The sequence below is a fragment of the Haemaphysalis longicornis genome, unplaced genomic scaffold (assembly GCF_048455015.1).
Source record: "Haemaphysalis longicornis isolate Haplotype H1 unplaced genomic scaffold, Haemaphysalis longicornis Haplotype H1 scaffold_1, whole genome shotgun sequence".
NCBI classification, from domain to species: domain Eukaryota; kingdom Metazoa; phylum Arthropoda; class Arachnida; order Ixodida; family Ixodidae; genus Haemaphysalis; species Haemaphysalis longicornis.
This window is the reverse complement of record NW_027526203.1, coordinates 330465004-330478489: the sequence shown is the minus strand read 5'-3', so window position 1 is coordinate 330478489 and position 13486 is coordinate 330465004. Positions and strand designations below refer to the sequence as shown.

The 13486-nt window shown below is 45.8% G+C and overlaps 1 protein-coding gene across 1 annotated transcript in view; it reads left to right on the top strand.

The window, feature by feature from the left end:
• Positions 1–13486, top strand: part of LOC144152219 (exonuclease mut-7 homolog) — a 67912-nt gene that overhangs the window by 31258 nt on the left and 23168 nt on the right. Inside the window, exons 14-15 of the mRNA XM_077683450.1 lie at positions 464–632; positions 7102–7211. Coding sequence (XP_077539576.1) covers positions 464–632; positions 7102–7211 — 279 coding nt within the window. The remainder of the gene's footprint in view (positions 1–463; positions 633–7101; positions 7212–13486) is intronic.

The following is a 13486-nucleotide window of genomic DNA, read 5'->3' as shown; positions in this document are numbered from 1 at the left end:
ATGCTCAAAAGCGTTTAGGAAATAACTGGCTTCATTAGATCACACCCGCCTCCATAGCAGCAAGAGTGAAGTGTGGTGCTGAGGCATTGGGAGCTGGGTTGTTTCTGTTCTGTAAAATGGCTGTGCATGCATTTGCGGTGTTGTAGATGAATGAGTTTGATTTTTTGCTACCTAGTACAAAAAATTTCCCCCCAAATTTTTGTGCATTAGCTTTGATAAACAAACTGCTGGGGAATCAGAAATCCTTGCGGAAATTTCATTGAAGCAGGGTTGTTGCAGGGTTTGACTGTTTGACCTTAATTGCAAAACCTGCAATTGGGGGAAAAAGCCATTCCTCTTCTTTCCAAATACGGCTGCATCAATTGTGTGCTATTCGACAGTGAAAATATATGCTCTTGGTACTGTGGTGGGGCACTTGGAATGAAAGCGAGTGGTGTCAATTTTGTTTCTCTTTGTTGTGTAGTTGCGGAAAGATTACCCCACTCTGCTAAAGCCGGTCAACCCAACAGCCATGCAGTATAAGGGCTTGTCTGAACTGACTCGCCTAGTTCTGGGCATGCCGCTGAACAAGGATGAGCAGTGTTCAGACTGGGAGAACCGGCCACTAAGGGAGGCACAGCTGAAGTACGCTGGTAAGTGGTGAATTTAACAGCAGGACATTCATAAAGATCCAAAGCCCAGCTCTTGCATGTTTTGTTGTTCCTGGCTTGATCTTCTGCTGAAGCCAAAAATGCCTCTGCGTTGTGGCCGCTTTATCAGCTTTTAAAGGGTCCATGAAGAGAAAATACAACTTTGTTTTTTAACTTTAGAGAGTTAGGCTTCAGTACCTCACTCAGCTCCATTGCGGCCACGAAAGACGTTTTTTAACCAATAAAAACGCAAGAAATACTTGAACTTTCAAATTTCGCGCCAGAGTGACGTCATATGGGCCAGCACTAAAAACATAATTTTCAGTGGGTTAGGTGCACGTTAGCATTCGAGTGATTCGATCAAACGGAACTAGCGGCCCCACTACAATCGTCCAGTCATGTGTCCTGGCGATTGATTAGTTCGGCCGCCATCAATCGCCCAAACAAGATTCTGTGACGTCATAGAAAAGTTGCGGCAGACTGGCTAGCGAGTCGCCACAGCTCCACACGTTTTGTTTAATATCTCCGTCATTTTTTCGAAGTTTGTGATGAAATCAGTATCATTTTTATTAGGTAAAAGCAGCCTTTCTAATGAACCAAACTTGTATTTTGTCTTCATGGACTCTTTAAGTCAGCTCCTCAGCATTCACAATCTTGCAGCCGGCAGTTGGTTATGGACGAAGGTTGCATTATAGGGGAGCAGGGTCAGAACGATCATGGGGAGGGGGACTTGCTACGACAGCTTGTATGTTCTATTCTGTAGTCTTGTTTTCGCACAAGACAACTTCGTTCTGCCAGCAGCCTGAACTTTGGTTCCCTTTGTTGAACTGGACAGCTTTAAACAAAAGGGAAGCTTCCTGCGTGCAAAGAGGCGCGATCTTCTACTTTTACATTTGCCTTGTTCATTGTGTTTGACTCTGCACGTTTGCCTGAAGCACATAGCTAAGGTAATATTGGGTGCCCACCATTTGTAATCCCATAAGTGGTGTCCTTCCTTGTTTGAGTCCATGTTTTTGGTGCAGGATATCTTTGCTGGATAGAAGCCTGCGTTTTTCAGGCTTGGGTTGTGTAGCGGCTGCATAACGTTAAGGTTACAAATCATAGCTACAGTAAAACCTCGTTACAAGAGACACTTGGTTAGATGCATTTGAATGAAAGCGGTTTGGTTGGTTTTTCCTATGTTCCCCATGTTAGCAACATTGCATACAAGAGACGTTGGTAACAAGAGGCACGTTTTTTGGGTCCCTCGAGTGTCTCTTGTAACGAGGTTTTACAGTATTACTGAAAATGCTGCACAGTTGTCATCACGCAACTTAAAACTCGTCAGATTACTTTTGCTCAAGGGATGCGGGACATAAAAAATTATACTCCAACTCTTTCGGGCACATTCAGTTAACGAGATGAAAAGAAAAGAGGCATGCACATTGTGAGCAAAGCACACACAAAGTGGAAGGGACAACTGCTCGCTCGTAACTGGCTTCATTGGAATGATCGTTTAAAAAATACCCATTTAACAGTAGGGGGAGCATGCAAAAATGTTTACACAAAGAGACTGCAGTCTCTTTCTGTAAACATTTTTGCTACCTGAATTCTATCCTGGTAGCTCAACTTTTTATTTAATGAAGTTGGGAGGCTGAAATTTTCAGCTTGAAGATTCAGCTCCTGTTGTTATATATTTCGAATAGATGCTCCAACCCGCCGCGGTGGCTCAGTGGCTAAGGCGTTGCGCTGCTGAGCACGAGGTCGCGGGTTCGATTCTTGGCCGCGGCGGCCGCTTTTCTGATGGAGGCGAAAAGCAAAAACGCCCGTGTGTTCGAGATTTCGGCGCACGATAAAGATCCCCAGGTGGTCAAAATTAATCCGGAGCCCTCCACTACGGCGCGCCTCATCGCCTCCGTTGCGTTAAACCCTACAATCAATCAATCGAATAGATGCTCCAGATAAATTTTCCCAGTGTGACCTGCAGAGAAATGCCTTTCTTGTGCACCACTGCTTTTAGTTTTTAAAGATTCAAGTTGCATAATTAACTAGTTTTCTGAATGCTATGCCTCATATGCATAGTATTCATTGAAGCATCATATGCATCTCCTGCTTGGGCTTTGTAAAGCCTGCAGTATTTAATAAATAAATAAATATGCAGCTCTAAGTAGGAGGAAAAAATGCGTGCACAGACTCGGAAAATGGACAGACCAAAAGAATTTTTGACTAACCTAAGCAGAGGGACAACACTAGAAGTACAACAGGCCAGTAGAAAGACCCAGAACCAAACCGTTCTTCTGAGAAAATAGTATCCACCACCAAACGAATTCGGGGCTCTTAGCCTCACACGGTATTACCACAGTTTGTAAGCCTTCTCAAACCAGGATGAACACACCCTCGCCGTGTGTATTGCTGTTGGACATAACTATCTAAAATGCGTTTATCCAGCCAAATGCAGTACCAGTAACTTCAGCAATCGTCAGTAATAACTGAGGGGATAAGGGGAAGATTCACTCTACGCTGTGTTCAGGCACCCATCAGCTGCTATTGTGCGTATTGCTTTACGGAGTCACTTGTGCTGTACCGTATTTACACGATTGTAAGTTGACTCGAATGTAGGTCGACCCTCAGAAATTGCATCTCTCAAAAAAAGAAAAATGCGAGCGCCACCTATAAAATCGTATCACAAAGAGAAGCTCTTCCGTCAACCCACACGGCGGCTCTACCATCAATGATCGATGCTCCCACAAGAGCCGTGCACTCGCGGTGTGCTCGGTAAATGTTAAAAATGAAAAGCTTTTGTATAAGCACATAGAATAACCATGCGCTTTGGGTTGACCGGCAGCAGCCACTGGCGCGCGATACCAAAACAAACAAAATGGCGGCTGACGAAAGCGGCCGCACGCAATTTACTTCTGAGTGACTAACCTCCCACCATCGCGTTCGGAAGTGTACTGAACAATGTGATACGATCTGGGCTACGTTAGTGCCGCGCATTGAATCGAAGGATTCGCTAATACTCATTTTATTTATTAGAGACGAATAAAAAGCTTCTTGACGCGTTTTTGCACGCGATTCGTGCGCGTCGGTGTTGCGCGGGCGACTTTTTCACGCCCGCGTCGACGATTCCGCGCGCGGCAGCTTCTACTGCTATTAGAGAGTTTTAGCATAGCGTGCTCCGTCCGCTAACGCTACGGCGGCGGGTAGCGGGGCGCGACTGGGAAGAGCGAATTTGTCACGGTGGGGTGGATTAGTTCCGCGCGGGCTGCCTTCGCCATGCCCGCTCTTTCCCTCCGCTGAGGGGCAACCTCCTCGCACTCCCCGCGCGCGCATGCGCAGTCCGGTCCCGCTATCCGCTAACCTTAGCGTAGCGTACGGGAGCCGCTATGCTAAAACTCTCTATTAAGCTAAACCAGTTCTACCGTTCTATCTCCGTATGACGCGCGACGAGCGCGGCATTGGGGAGGCGCGCTCTTTGATCAGTTTGATAGCGCCCGGGACTAGCCGGCTGGCGCCGCTGGAAATGGTTAGGCTTACCACGGTGGCGGATATTTGATTGGCGCTTTTCCTAGCGGTGCGGATGATGCTTTATAGTGTCGTTTTCGACCACATTATCAGCTCCTTTCCTCCACAAACGTCTTCGTTTGTGCCTTCAGTGACATCTTAAAGAGCGGTTTAAAGCGGCCGCTGGAGCTACGCGCACCTCTTCGTGGCTGGTGACGCCGCCATGTTGCCGCCGCCGATCGCGTAGCGCGCAGCATGCGGGTGGTATTCGCGTCAGCGTCAGCGCGGCGCATTTTCGCGAGCATAAAACGCCCTATGCGGTTATAACCATGGGAACGAGGGTACGAAGCTGTCCCCACCTCGTAGCACCCCAGATTGCCCGTTTCTCTTGCCGTTACTAGCGGTAGATGGTTCGACTTCGATTCTAAGTCGACCCCCCACCATTGGATGGTCAAATTTGAAAAAAATGTGTCGACCTACAATCGTGTAAATACGGTATATCACAATATGAATATTTCACTTCTGATTATGGCTACCATTCTGCGCCTGTTGTACTCGATTGTAAACTTCGCATCAGATTACCGTCCATATGCAAGTACAGTCTAGTCCACTTATAACAGTATCCAAGTGCCAAGGATTATGAGCGGGTTGCGAAATAAAAAGACAGAACAGAGCTCAAAACATTTTATTCGCATGCCAGCAAGGTCGTACTACTACTAATTTGCGGTAAAGAAGCCACAGTCGGTCACCTTCGTTTGCCGCGTGTGAAGCTAGCGCAAATCTGTTCCAAGAGCATCTATAGGTGCTTCACCTAGCTGAGGTAAATGTATGTCCTTAGCGGAAACAAAGTCTCCGAGGGACTGTGTCACGCATTGGGCCTCCTACGAAGACACTACCTGAGTAGGCTGCGCAACCGCGTCATTAGAGTCGTCACTGTTGCACTTTTGGTGCACCACAATATAACCGGATTCAATCGTTCTATCCGATATTGTGGCACTGGAGCATTGTAGTAAGCAGTTTATTTTACCATAGAAAGAACACAAAAGTTGACGGGGCTATAGCTGTTCATCGTTACATCCGATATATTGTTATAAACGGTATTGCTATAAGTGGACTCGACTGTAGCCTGTGCCTTCAGTGTCAAGTTGCTTTAGAATAATTTTCTCCTGTGGAAAAACTCGTTCTCTTTAATTTTAAAGCAGTCGACGTGATTCTTTGCTTGTCCTTAAAAGCAAACTTTACAATGTCTGGCCCCGGTTTATAAAATATCTGCCTTTTGCCGAATTTTTGTGCACGCTCTATTGCAGGGGCGGTCACTGTTCATCCCATAGTGTCGTCCTGATTCATTGCAACATTTCTTGTGCGCACAGCATTTACAAGTTCTTGCTCTGATTCCACGCTCATGGGCCCAGGGTTTTCTTCTACATCCCTTTACAAAAGCAGCCTTACCCTCAACCCAGCCACTGCAAAAGAGCTTGACCATGCTAAACACAATACCCATAAACGACCTGGAGGGCTCTAGTACAGACTTTTGAACAGTCACACTTGTTCTGTAACAATCCAATCCACGCACCTGTCAAAAGACCAGCCATAAGCATATGCTTGCCGTCACTGTAATCTAAAAGGCCCTTGCTGCGCGATGAGCACTCCTGGCATTGGGCTGCGCCTAGTTATCTCATTTGATGTCCGGTTATTTCATCTGATAGGCTGGCAGGTTCCCTGGAGCCAACCAAAAGGTGCCAATATCACGTGGGTTACTTGTTTTTTTTTTTTTCATGATGGAGACAGGGTTAGGCTTTCATTTCAGTGACAAAAAAAAATTGAATTCTTGCGCTTTCAAACAGTGGTGAAACGTGTAGTTTCAGAGCACCAGGGGGACAAGGTTGGCCACAAATTAGATTAGATTGTTAATATTTTGGACTCCAGAATTATAACGCCACAGGTCACATCGTTATAATTCCACAAATATTTGACACATTTTAATAGAACCTTGCGTATAGATGCACGGGGGGCTGGGAACTTGAAAATGGAGAGACTGAAGTCTGATTTGTGGCCCATTTTCTGAGTTAAAAGCAGTGTTTTCCAGCAGGGGGTTTCTCTTTAAGGTTTGCTAGGGGCACCTTTTGTAGGATTCTGCAAAATGTCTCGGATCCTTCAGACTAGAACTGTACTCCAAAGCTTGCACAGTATGGGACAGGACTGCAAAGCAGACTGCTTAGTGGAGGGCCTTGGAAAAGTGACACCAGTACCATTTTTGCATGTCACTGAATAGGTGTTTTGTAGAACCGTGGCTTCCACTTGTTGGCATGTGTGGTTCGGTATTGATGGTGGGGTTTCCTTCTATTTGTGGCTTTGCCGTGAGTGTAGACTAGTGCTTGCATTATATTCGTCAGATTGGTTATCCTGTTAAAGCGGCTCGGAGCGACCTAAATTATCAACAACAGATCATCAATATATCCGGTTTTGATATCCAATTGACTGAATATTGGAATAGTATTCGAGTGGTTTGGTGTGAAATATACCCTGCAATGAAGCAGCCATGGAAAAGAACTGGGCTTTAAAAAAGCGACAGCGAAACGGTGACACCATGAAATCGACACCAAAAAACCTGCTCGTGTTCGCAACGATATCTTTCGTATACAAAACAGAAATCTAGATATCCGGGTACAAAACTGGTTAACAAGGTACGCTAACCGTCACTCCAGTTATCTGGCTATCAGACTTTAAAATCCGGACTATCGGTTAATTGAATAACCGGTTTTGTTGCAAAACTGGTTTGCTATTGCCCTGCTAGTGTAGACGTCCAATAGACTACTCCCCATGCAGTGTTACGCATGCTGCCACCAAGTCAGATTTGAAGAAGTGGCAATGCGTACTTTTGTGTATAGATGCCTCCATGTCGCTTGGTAGTCAGCACAGTTCATGCTGCTCATGTGTAGTGGAGTGTGCAAAGATACATGCCTGACATCATTGTTTTGTGTGCTGACAGCTCTGGATGCCTTTTGTCTACTGCAAATTTACGACGAGCTTCACTGCGGCGCCCGTGAGGAAAATCTTGATGTGGAAGTCCTCTTTGAAGGAGTTCGACCTGTGACTGAGGTACACAAGAAAGCAGCCTGTAAGCCGAGGCCGCCACCCGAAAGCTGGGACTAACTCGCCAGCAGTGACCTGGACAGTTCATTTTCATGCTTTTTTTTTTTTCATTCATTTCCTCATGCATCATTTTTTTTTTTTTGTGCACGTATGTGTGTGTGTTGCCCCTTGAGGTAGGGGTAACAATAAAGGTTTTGTTTCTTGCTTTTAAAGTTGTGGCACGGGGTGTTAATTTCTTGTGTCTACAGATACAGCTACCTCTTCTTTGCCCACACACTACTAATAACGTTTACTCTTACAAGTTGCATTGGTTGATACCGCTAAACAGTAGCCAGGTTTACTCATGAGTTCTTGGCTAATTGCAGTGCGGTGGATATGTACAAATAAGAATGTGTGCACAAGGGGTTTTATCGTGAGTCAAAAGAGCCCAAGGCTTCGTCTTGTCCCTTGCAGTACTGAAATTGCAATCTTTGCAACTTTTTCTATATTTGTGACGCTCCCGACAAGGGTAAAGTGCTGCTTCCAAGCAGGGTATTCGTTTTCTGTATGAAATGCTTGGTAGACCTTGAGTGAACGAGGCATGTGAGCAGGAGGTGCACCTGAACAGTGTTCTGTAGGCTGCCAGTGCTTTGAAGTGCTGGTTAATTTTTGGTTAAATACACTTGACACCACTCTGGTACGGCGGGGGGGGGTTGATTCATAGCTGCAAATGGTAGAGACATTGCACATTAAGGGACCCCAAGTTATCCCCAGTCCAGCCCAGGTGCAAGTGTCTCTCGCAAGAAGATTATTGGCCCATAAACGGCCTCAGCTTTTTGTGACGGGGATCACTGCAGGGGCGTAAGGCTTAAAACGAGCTGTCCGTAGCAGAGGTGATGGGGCGGTCAGCCAGAGTGGGAAACAACACACGGATGTCGGGCATTTGGCAAGAGGTGGGGGGGATGAGGAGCATTGGTGCGAAAAAATGTCTGATTAAAGTACAAAGCATGACTTGCCTCATGGTTGCAAATTGAGTGCAACTGCACACCGTGTGCAGGTATTTTTCTACAGTGTTTGTGCCGTGTCGATGCCACACAAGCAAACATTCCATGAGCACAGAGTGGGAAGCGTTGTGCTGAGCGTGTGGCTGGTGTTGAGTAGCCTTGCAGTTCCACAAAAATGGGGGGATGGCTCGCCTTGGCATGCCCTGTGTGGGCATGCCTGGCATGTTCTGGCACACTTGCACTGACGGACTCTGTTCCTGGGTCCAGAGCTGTACCTGTGTATTACTGCGTGTACCTTTAGCTGCTGCCAGTGAGTCTACTAGTCCCAACCTCCGCGCTCATTGTACACGGATGTATTGTTGAATTGCTTTCAAACTGTCTTGCTCTTCAGGGGCTGCACTGGCCATTAAATTTGGCAATCTCTTAATGCTCAATCAGCATTCTCTCTTTAGGGGGCCATTGCGTTACATGGTCTCATTGTGTCCAGCAGCTGTTGTGCTCTGCACCTCCGATTGTAGTGTGCAGAGGGTGTTGCTTTGATTTAGAAAACACCTCCAGGTTGAGCCACATTGAGCGCTGGTCCTTCTGCACTCCCTGTGGAAGCAATTCAGTTTCGAGGTGAAGGGTCTGGCTGCTGCACGGTGAAGACCTTGGCGGCAGGTCAGTGCATGGTGACTTTTGCATGGCCAAGAGCTGAGCCTACACACGGGCACATGACTAGCAGTCCCTTGTAACTAGCGCATTTCCCGCAAGATTTTTGCTGAGAGAATGTCTTGCCGCGTTATCTGTTATCCATGGAAGTAAGCTTTCAAGTCTCCACTTAGGGTGTGGTCGGTCCCGAGCTTTCAGCCCGAGTGCAACCGATGAGCACACGCGCACACCGAGGTAGTCAGGCACGGGAGTCCGTAATTGTCGTGCGCACGTTATTATGCAAGCTGGAGGGCAGTCATTTCAGCCTTGTTGCCACGTCCAGTTGCGATGCAGAAAAGGCACCTGCAGTGTGGCCTCCTCCTCTGTGGTACCTCTCTTGCAAGCTCTGTGCAGCACAGTGCGAAGCAAATTCTCCAAAACCAGTCACGAGGGCAAACCAGCCTTGTGTTCATTCACTTCCTCAGCCCTAAAGTTTAAAGTAGTTTGCGGTATTCTGGCAGGCGGCATTCCGTGGTGTTAAAACAATTAAAGGCAAGAGAATTGAGTTCGCCACTTTCTAATGCGCAGTGAAACACATTGGTGTAGCAGGCACGATGAAGTACAATTATTTTGGTGGTGCAGTCCAACAGGTGATCGGTGCCATGAGCTTCATTTCAGTTTATTAGGCTAATGTGGCTTGCTGTAGATTCATTTCAATGCATATGCAAATAAGGAAGGGGTCGTTACAGTGGACGAGAGTGGATGCTTCAAAATGGCATATGTAATCATCTCCTGAGAATTGTGGCCAGTTGCTTCAAATTGTGTGAAATTCTATGCACAGCTAAAGAATTTCAAGGTGTGCTGTCAATTTTTTGGAAATGCCAGTTGCCTTGCTAGCAAATTGATATATTTTCAGTTTTACTGTGCACCCTTATAAAAGTATTTTCTAAGGGGAGGGGAGGAGGACCCTCTTCTGCATCTTGTAAGTGAGCCTTTTGCATACGATTCGCATTACTTTTTTTCTTTCTCAATAAGTAGAAGTAGAAGGTGTGCAAACTAAAGCGTTGAATTAAGATGAATTTCTAAGGCTCAACAATGTGCTTGTTGTAGTGGTCTTGCTCACAATGTTACTGCACAAACATTTTAGCCAAGGGTGCCTTTTCTTTTTTGTAGCACGGTGAGGCAAGTTTAGGGAACAGATTGGTGCCATTCTGAAGTTGCTTCCAAGTATTGTAATTGCTAGGTTTGGTCACTGCTTAATGGCTGTATGGCTATGGATTCTAAATGGCTCTGCATGTTCACACCGCATGGTATCCTGTTTCTTGAAGCGGTCAATATTGCCTTATTTTATAGGGTTAATGTACAAAGACAGCCACAAAACATGGCTCCTGTTAAAAGATTCAAGCAGAAACAAGGCATCAGTTCAAGCAAAGTATTACTTTTTGTGTAATCCTTTCTATAGAAAGATAACTCATTTTGTCGCAGGGCAGAGAGGCGGTATTTGCCAAGGCTGTGAAAAAATGTATTTTGAAGATAAGGTGCAAAACTGCTAGTAATTATCCAAAATTTACGCGACTAAAGAACGCTGATAAGCCATGGTCTGTGCCTACTGTTTGGACTGGGTGGCTGCATTCTGGACTAACTTTTGCTATGGCTTTTTCCTTTTGGTTCCAAGGCTGTAAGGCGGTACAAAAATGCTTTAGTGCAACTTTAAACAATGAGTCACATCTGTGGTTCCTTTTATGACATGACACTCATGTGACTTGTATCTTACGGTGTATGCCTCATAGTTCATTCTTGCACATTCCGGAAATGCAAACCTTATTGCTGTTGTCCTCCATCTTGTTGGAGATCGTATACCCTGAAGGAGGGAGATTGTACACCGGCAGGAAGTCAATACAAGAGCTGATTGTAATCGCAGTTGGCATTGTGATGCATAATGCTGTTCAGAAGACAGGTTCATGTTGTCGAGCTTTTAAATGGTGAATCTCTTGTGGGACAGGTGTGATGTGAGCCTCGGTGATGGGGCGTTTCAGCCTGTAGTTGTTGTTCCAAATGGTAGTCTCCGATTGTTGAGACTTTGTTTACCGCTAGGTGTGTTGTTGGAATGTAGTTGACTGAGTAGTAGTGACACAATTGTGTTCCTTCCTTTCTGTGCTGTGATCTGTCCCGTGGCCGCCAAGCGTTCGAGTCATTCTCGTGCTGTGCACTGCTCGGACTAGTTTGTTGCGTTTCCCGTCACTTTCTCCTGTTTAGCGAAATAAACTGTGCCACTGCTGGTCTGTCTCACAGTCCCCTCTCTCTGCAAGGGGCTGCCCCCTTCGTTTTCTGCGGCTCAGTGTGGGAGCCAGGTGGCTGATCTGCACTGTGGCATCACGAGTTGCACTTTTTCCCCATGTGTTCGGGCGTGCCTACACAAACAAAACCTGTGTGTGCAGCCGGAAACTTTGCCCTCTGGAGGTTATGGATAGAAACAAGTTGGGCACAGTTCAGCAAACAAATGAGGGCTCGAACTTACAAGCTTGCTTTGTACTAAACACCTTGCACTTGGTGCGCAACTCTGCACCTTGCTGTAAGCGTGCAGTGGCATCCTGTGCCAAGAGTTCCCTTCCGAGCTTGTTTGGCCTGTTTCCCCCCCATGCCAAGGGATTGAAAAATGTGGCAGCTTAACTTCTTATCTGGCTGCCTGCAAAAAGCATGAGGTTTCTGACCCTGGGCCTAGCTGCTTGCAGCATGTTGCCATAATAAGCTCATTTTTTCGGAGCGATATTTTATGTTTGCACTTTTTGGTTAATGCAACAAAAACATTAGTAAAGCCTAAATGTTGTTGCTGCTTTGTTTTGTTCTTTCCAGCCTCCTATGAACAGTACTGCACTTTATTTTTTCTTCTGCAAGGAAACAATCCAAGGTTACGCTTGGTTTAGTAAGGCTAAGCCAATATTGTTGAAATAGTTGAGGGAAACTGTTTCTAAAAATGGCAGAGCAGGCGACGAAACAAAAAAAAAAATATATGCCTCGGGGTTAGGGTATGGTTCTCAAGGAAATGTGGTGCAGGTGTGCATTGAAGACTACTCTAAAATGGTGAGGGGGAGAAATGGTGGATGCGCATGCTGTGTTCTGTAGCAGTTAAGAACAGGTTTGTGACTTGTGATTTGGGGTGGGTTGTCTGCAGCCTTGCTTTCAAAAACCAAACAATGACATGCTAGGCAGAGATATCCATTCACAGCTCTGTATCACCCAGTGGCTAGTAATTGGGCAGAGTGGCATGTAAAAGAGATTGCCGTTTACCTGATGTTCCCCCATGGGTGAAAGTGACGTCTGGGATGTAGCATGTCAACAAGTTGAAAATACAGTGAAAAAGATTTTAAAATTTGCTGCCCAATAATAATCATAGGATGAATAAACTGATCTGTTTGTTTTGTCATGGTCAGTTGTATTTGTGCACCAAAATTTGTGAAATTAAGAGCTTGCCATGCCTCCACTGAAGAGGCACGTGGCAGGCACTTTAACCACAGTAGTGTTGGGTGTTGCTTGTTGTACCAGGTGTGCTGTTGTTGAATAATGGCGTGCACAGTGCTGCAGGGGATCGTCGAAATCATTCTTTGTGTAACACAAATACGTAATACATGATAGTTACATGAATAGGGGTGTGCGAATAGTGATCTTTAAGGCGCATGCCTTAAGTCTCTGTTCCATGGAAAGCGTGAGGAACAAAAAAACCGTTGTGAAGTACGCAGAACCACATAGAAAATCAGTTTGAGGGTTGCGCCCGGGGAAAGGAAACAATGTCGGAGGAGGGTCAGAGAAGAGCCCTGAGAAAGCCATGCTGCGCACGCCAGGAAAGGGAAACAGCCGTGCAAGAGGAGAGTGGGCCTCTACGGCACATACAATACAAGCTGCCTTTAAAGGTGAAGGTAGCAATGGGGGCGAACAAGTGGCTCCTGGAAATGGCAAGTGTATGGATCGAGCTGTCCTGGGGCTAATCAAGGGGTGACGGGCACGGCCGCAAAGTTCAACAGAAAGTTTAACAGTAGATCAACAGGAGGTCCAGCTAGGCTTTTACCATCGTATCCTTAGAAAGTTTCTAGCATCTCCCGAAAGTTTTGGTTTCAAAGCACATGAGGATTTTGTTTGAATGGTTGTGATTTGAAGCGAATATTTTCCAAGTGAAGGGAATATTTTGAAGTTTCTATCAAGACAACTGAAATTTACAATTAAACATGCTTCAGTAATTGGCCTGAACAAAAAAGGTCGCTTAAAAGGGCGTGCAAAGCTTCTCTATGGCATAAAACATACAAAAGCTACTACTGCTTTTAGCTTTGATGGTATTATTGTTTATACGGGAACAACTTTCATCTCGTATGGTCAGTTCAACCACAAGTGTCATGAAGGTACATATTCTGACAAGCTGCAATTAGCACATTGCCTTAAAAAAAAGAGTTTTGTGACCGTCCATGCCATTTCTAGGTAGGAAACTTGTCGTATAAGGCAGCGCATGGCATGAACAATTGGCACAATTTTTTAACTCTGGCGAGTATGCCCTCGGGACGTGGTGGCATCATCCCCGCTTTGCACTTGCTTGTTAATCCCTTTCCCAGTACTAGCAACGCTTTAATTTTATCTTCAAAAAGCGCTTGCGCTGGGAATGGCCCGGCGCACATGCACATG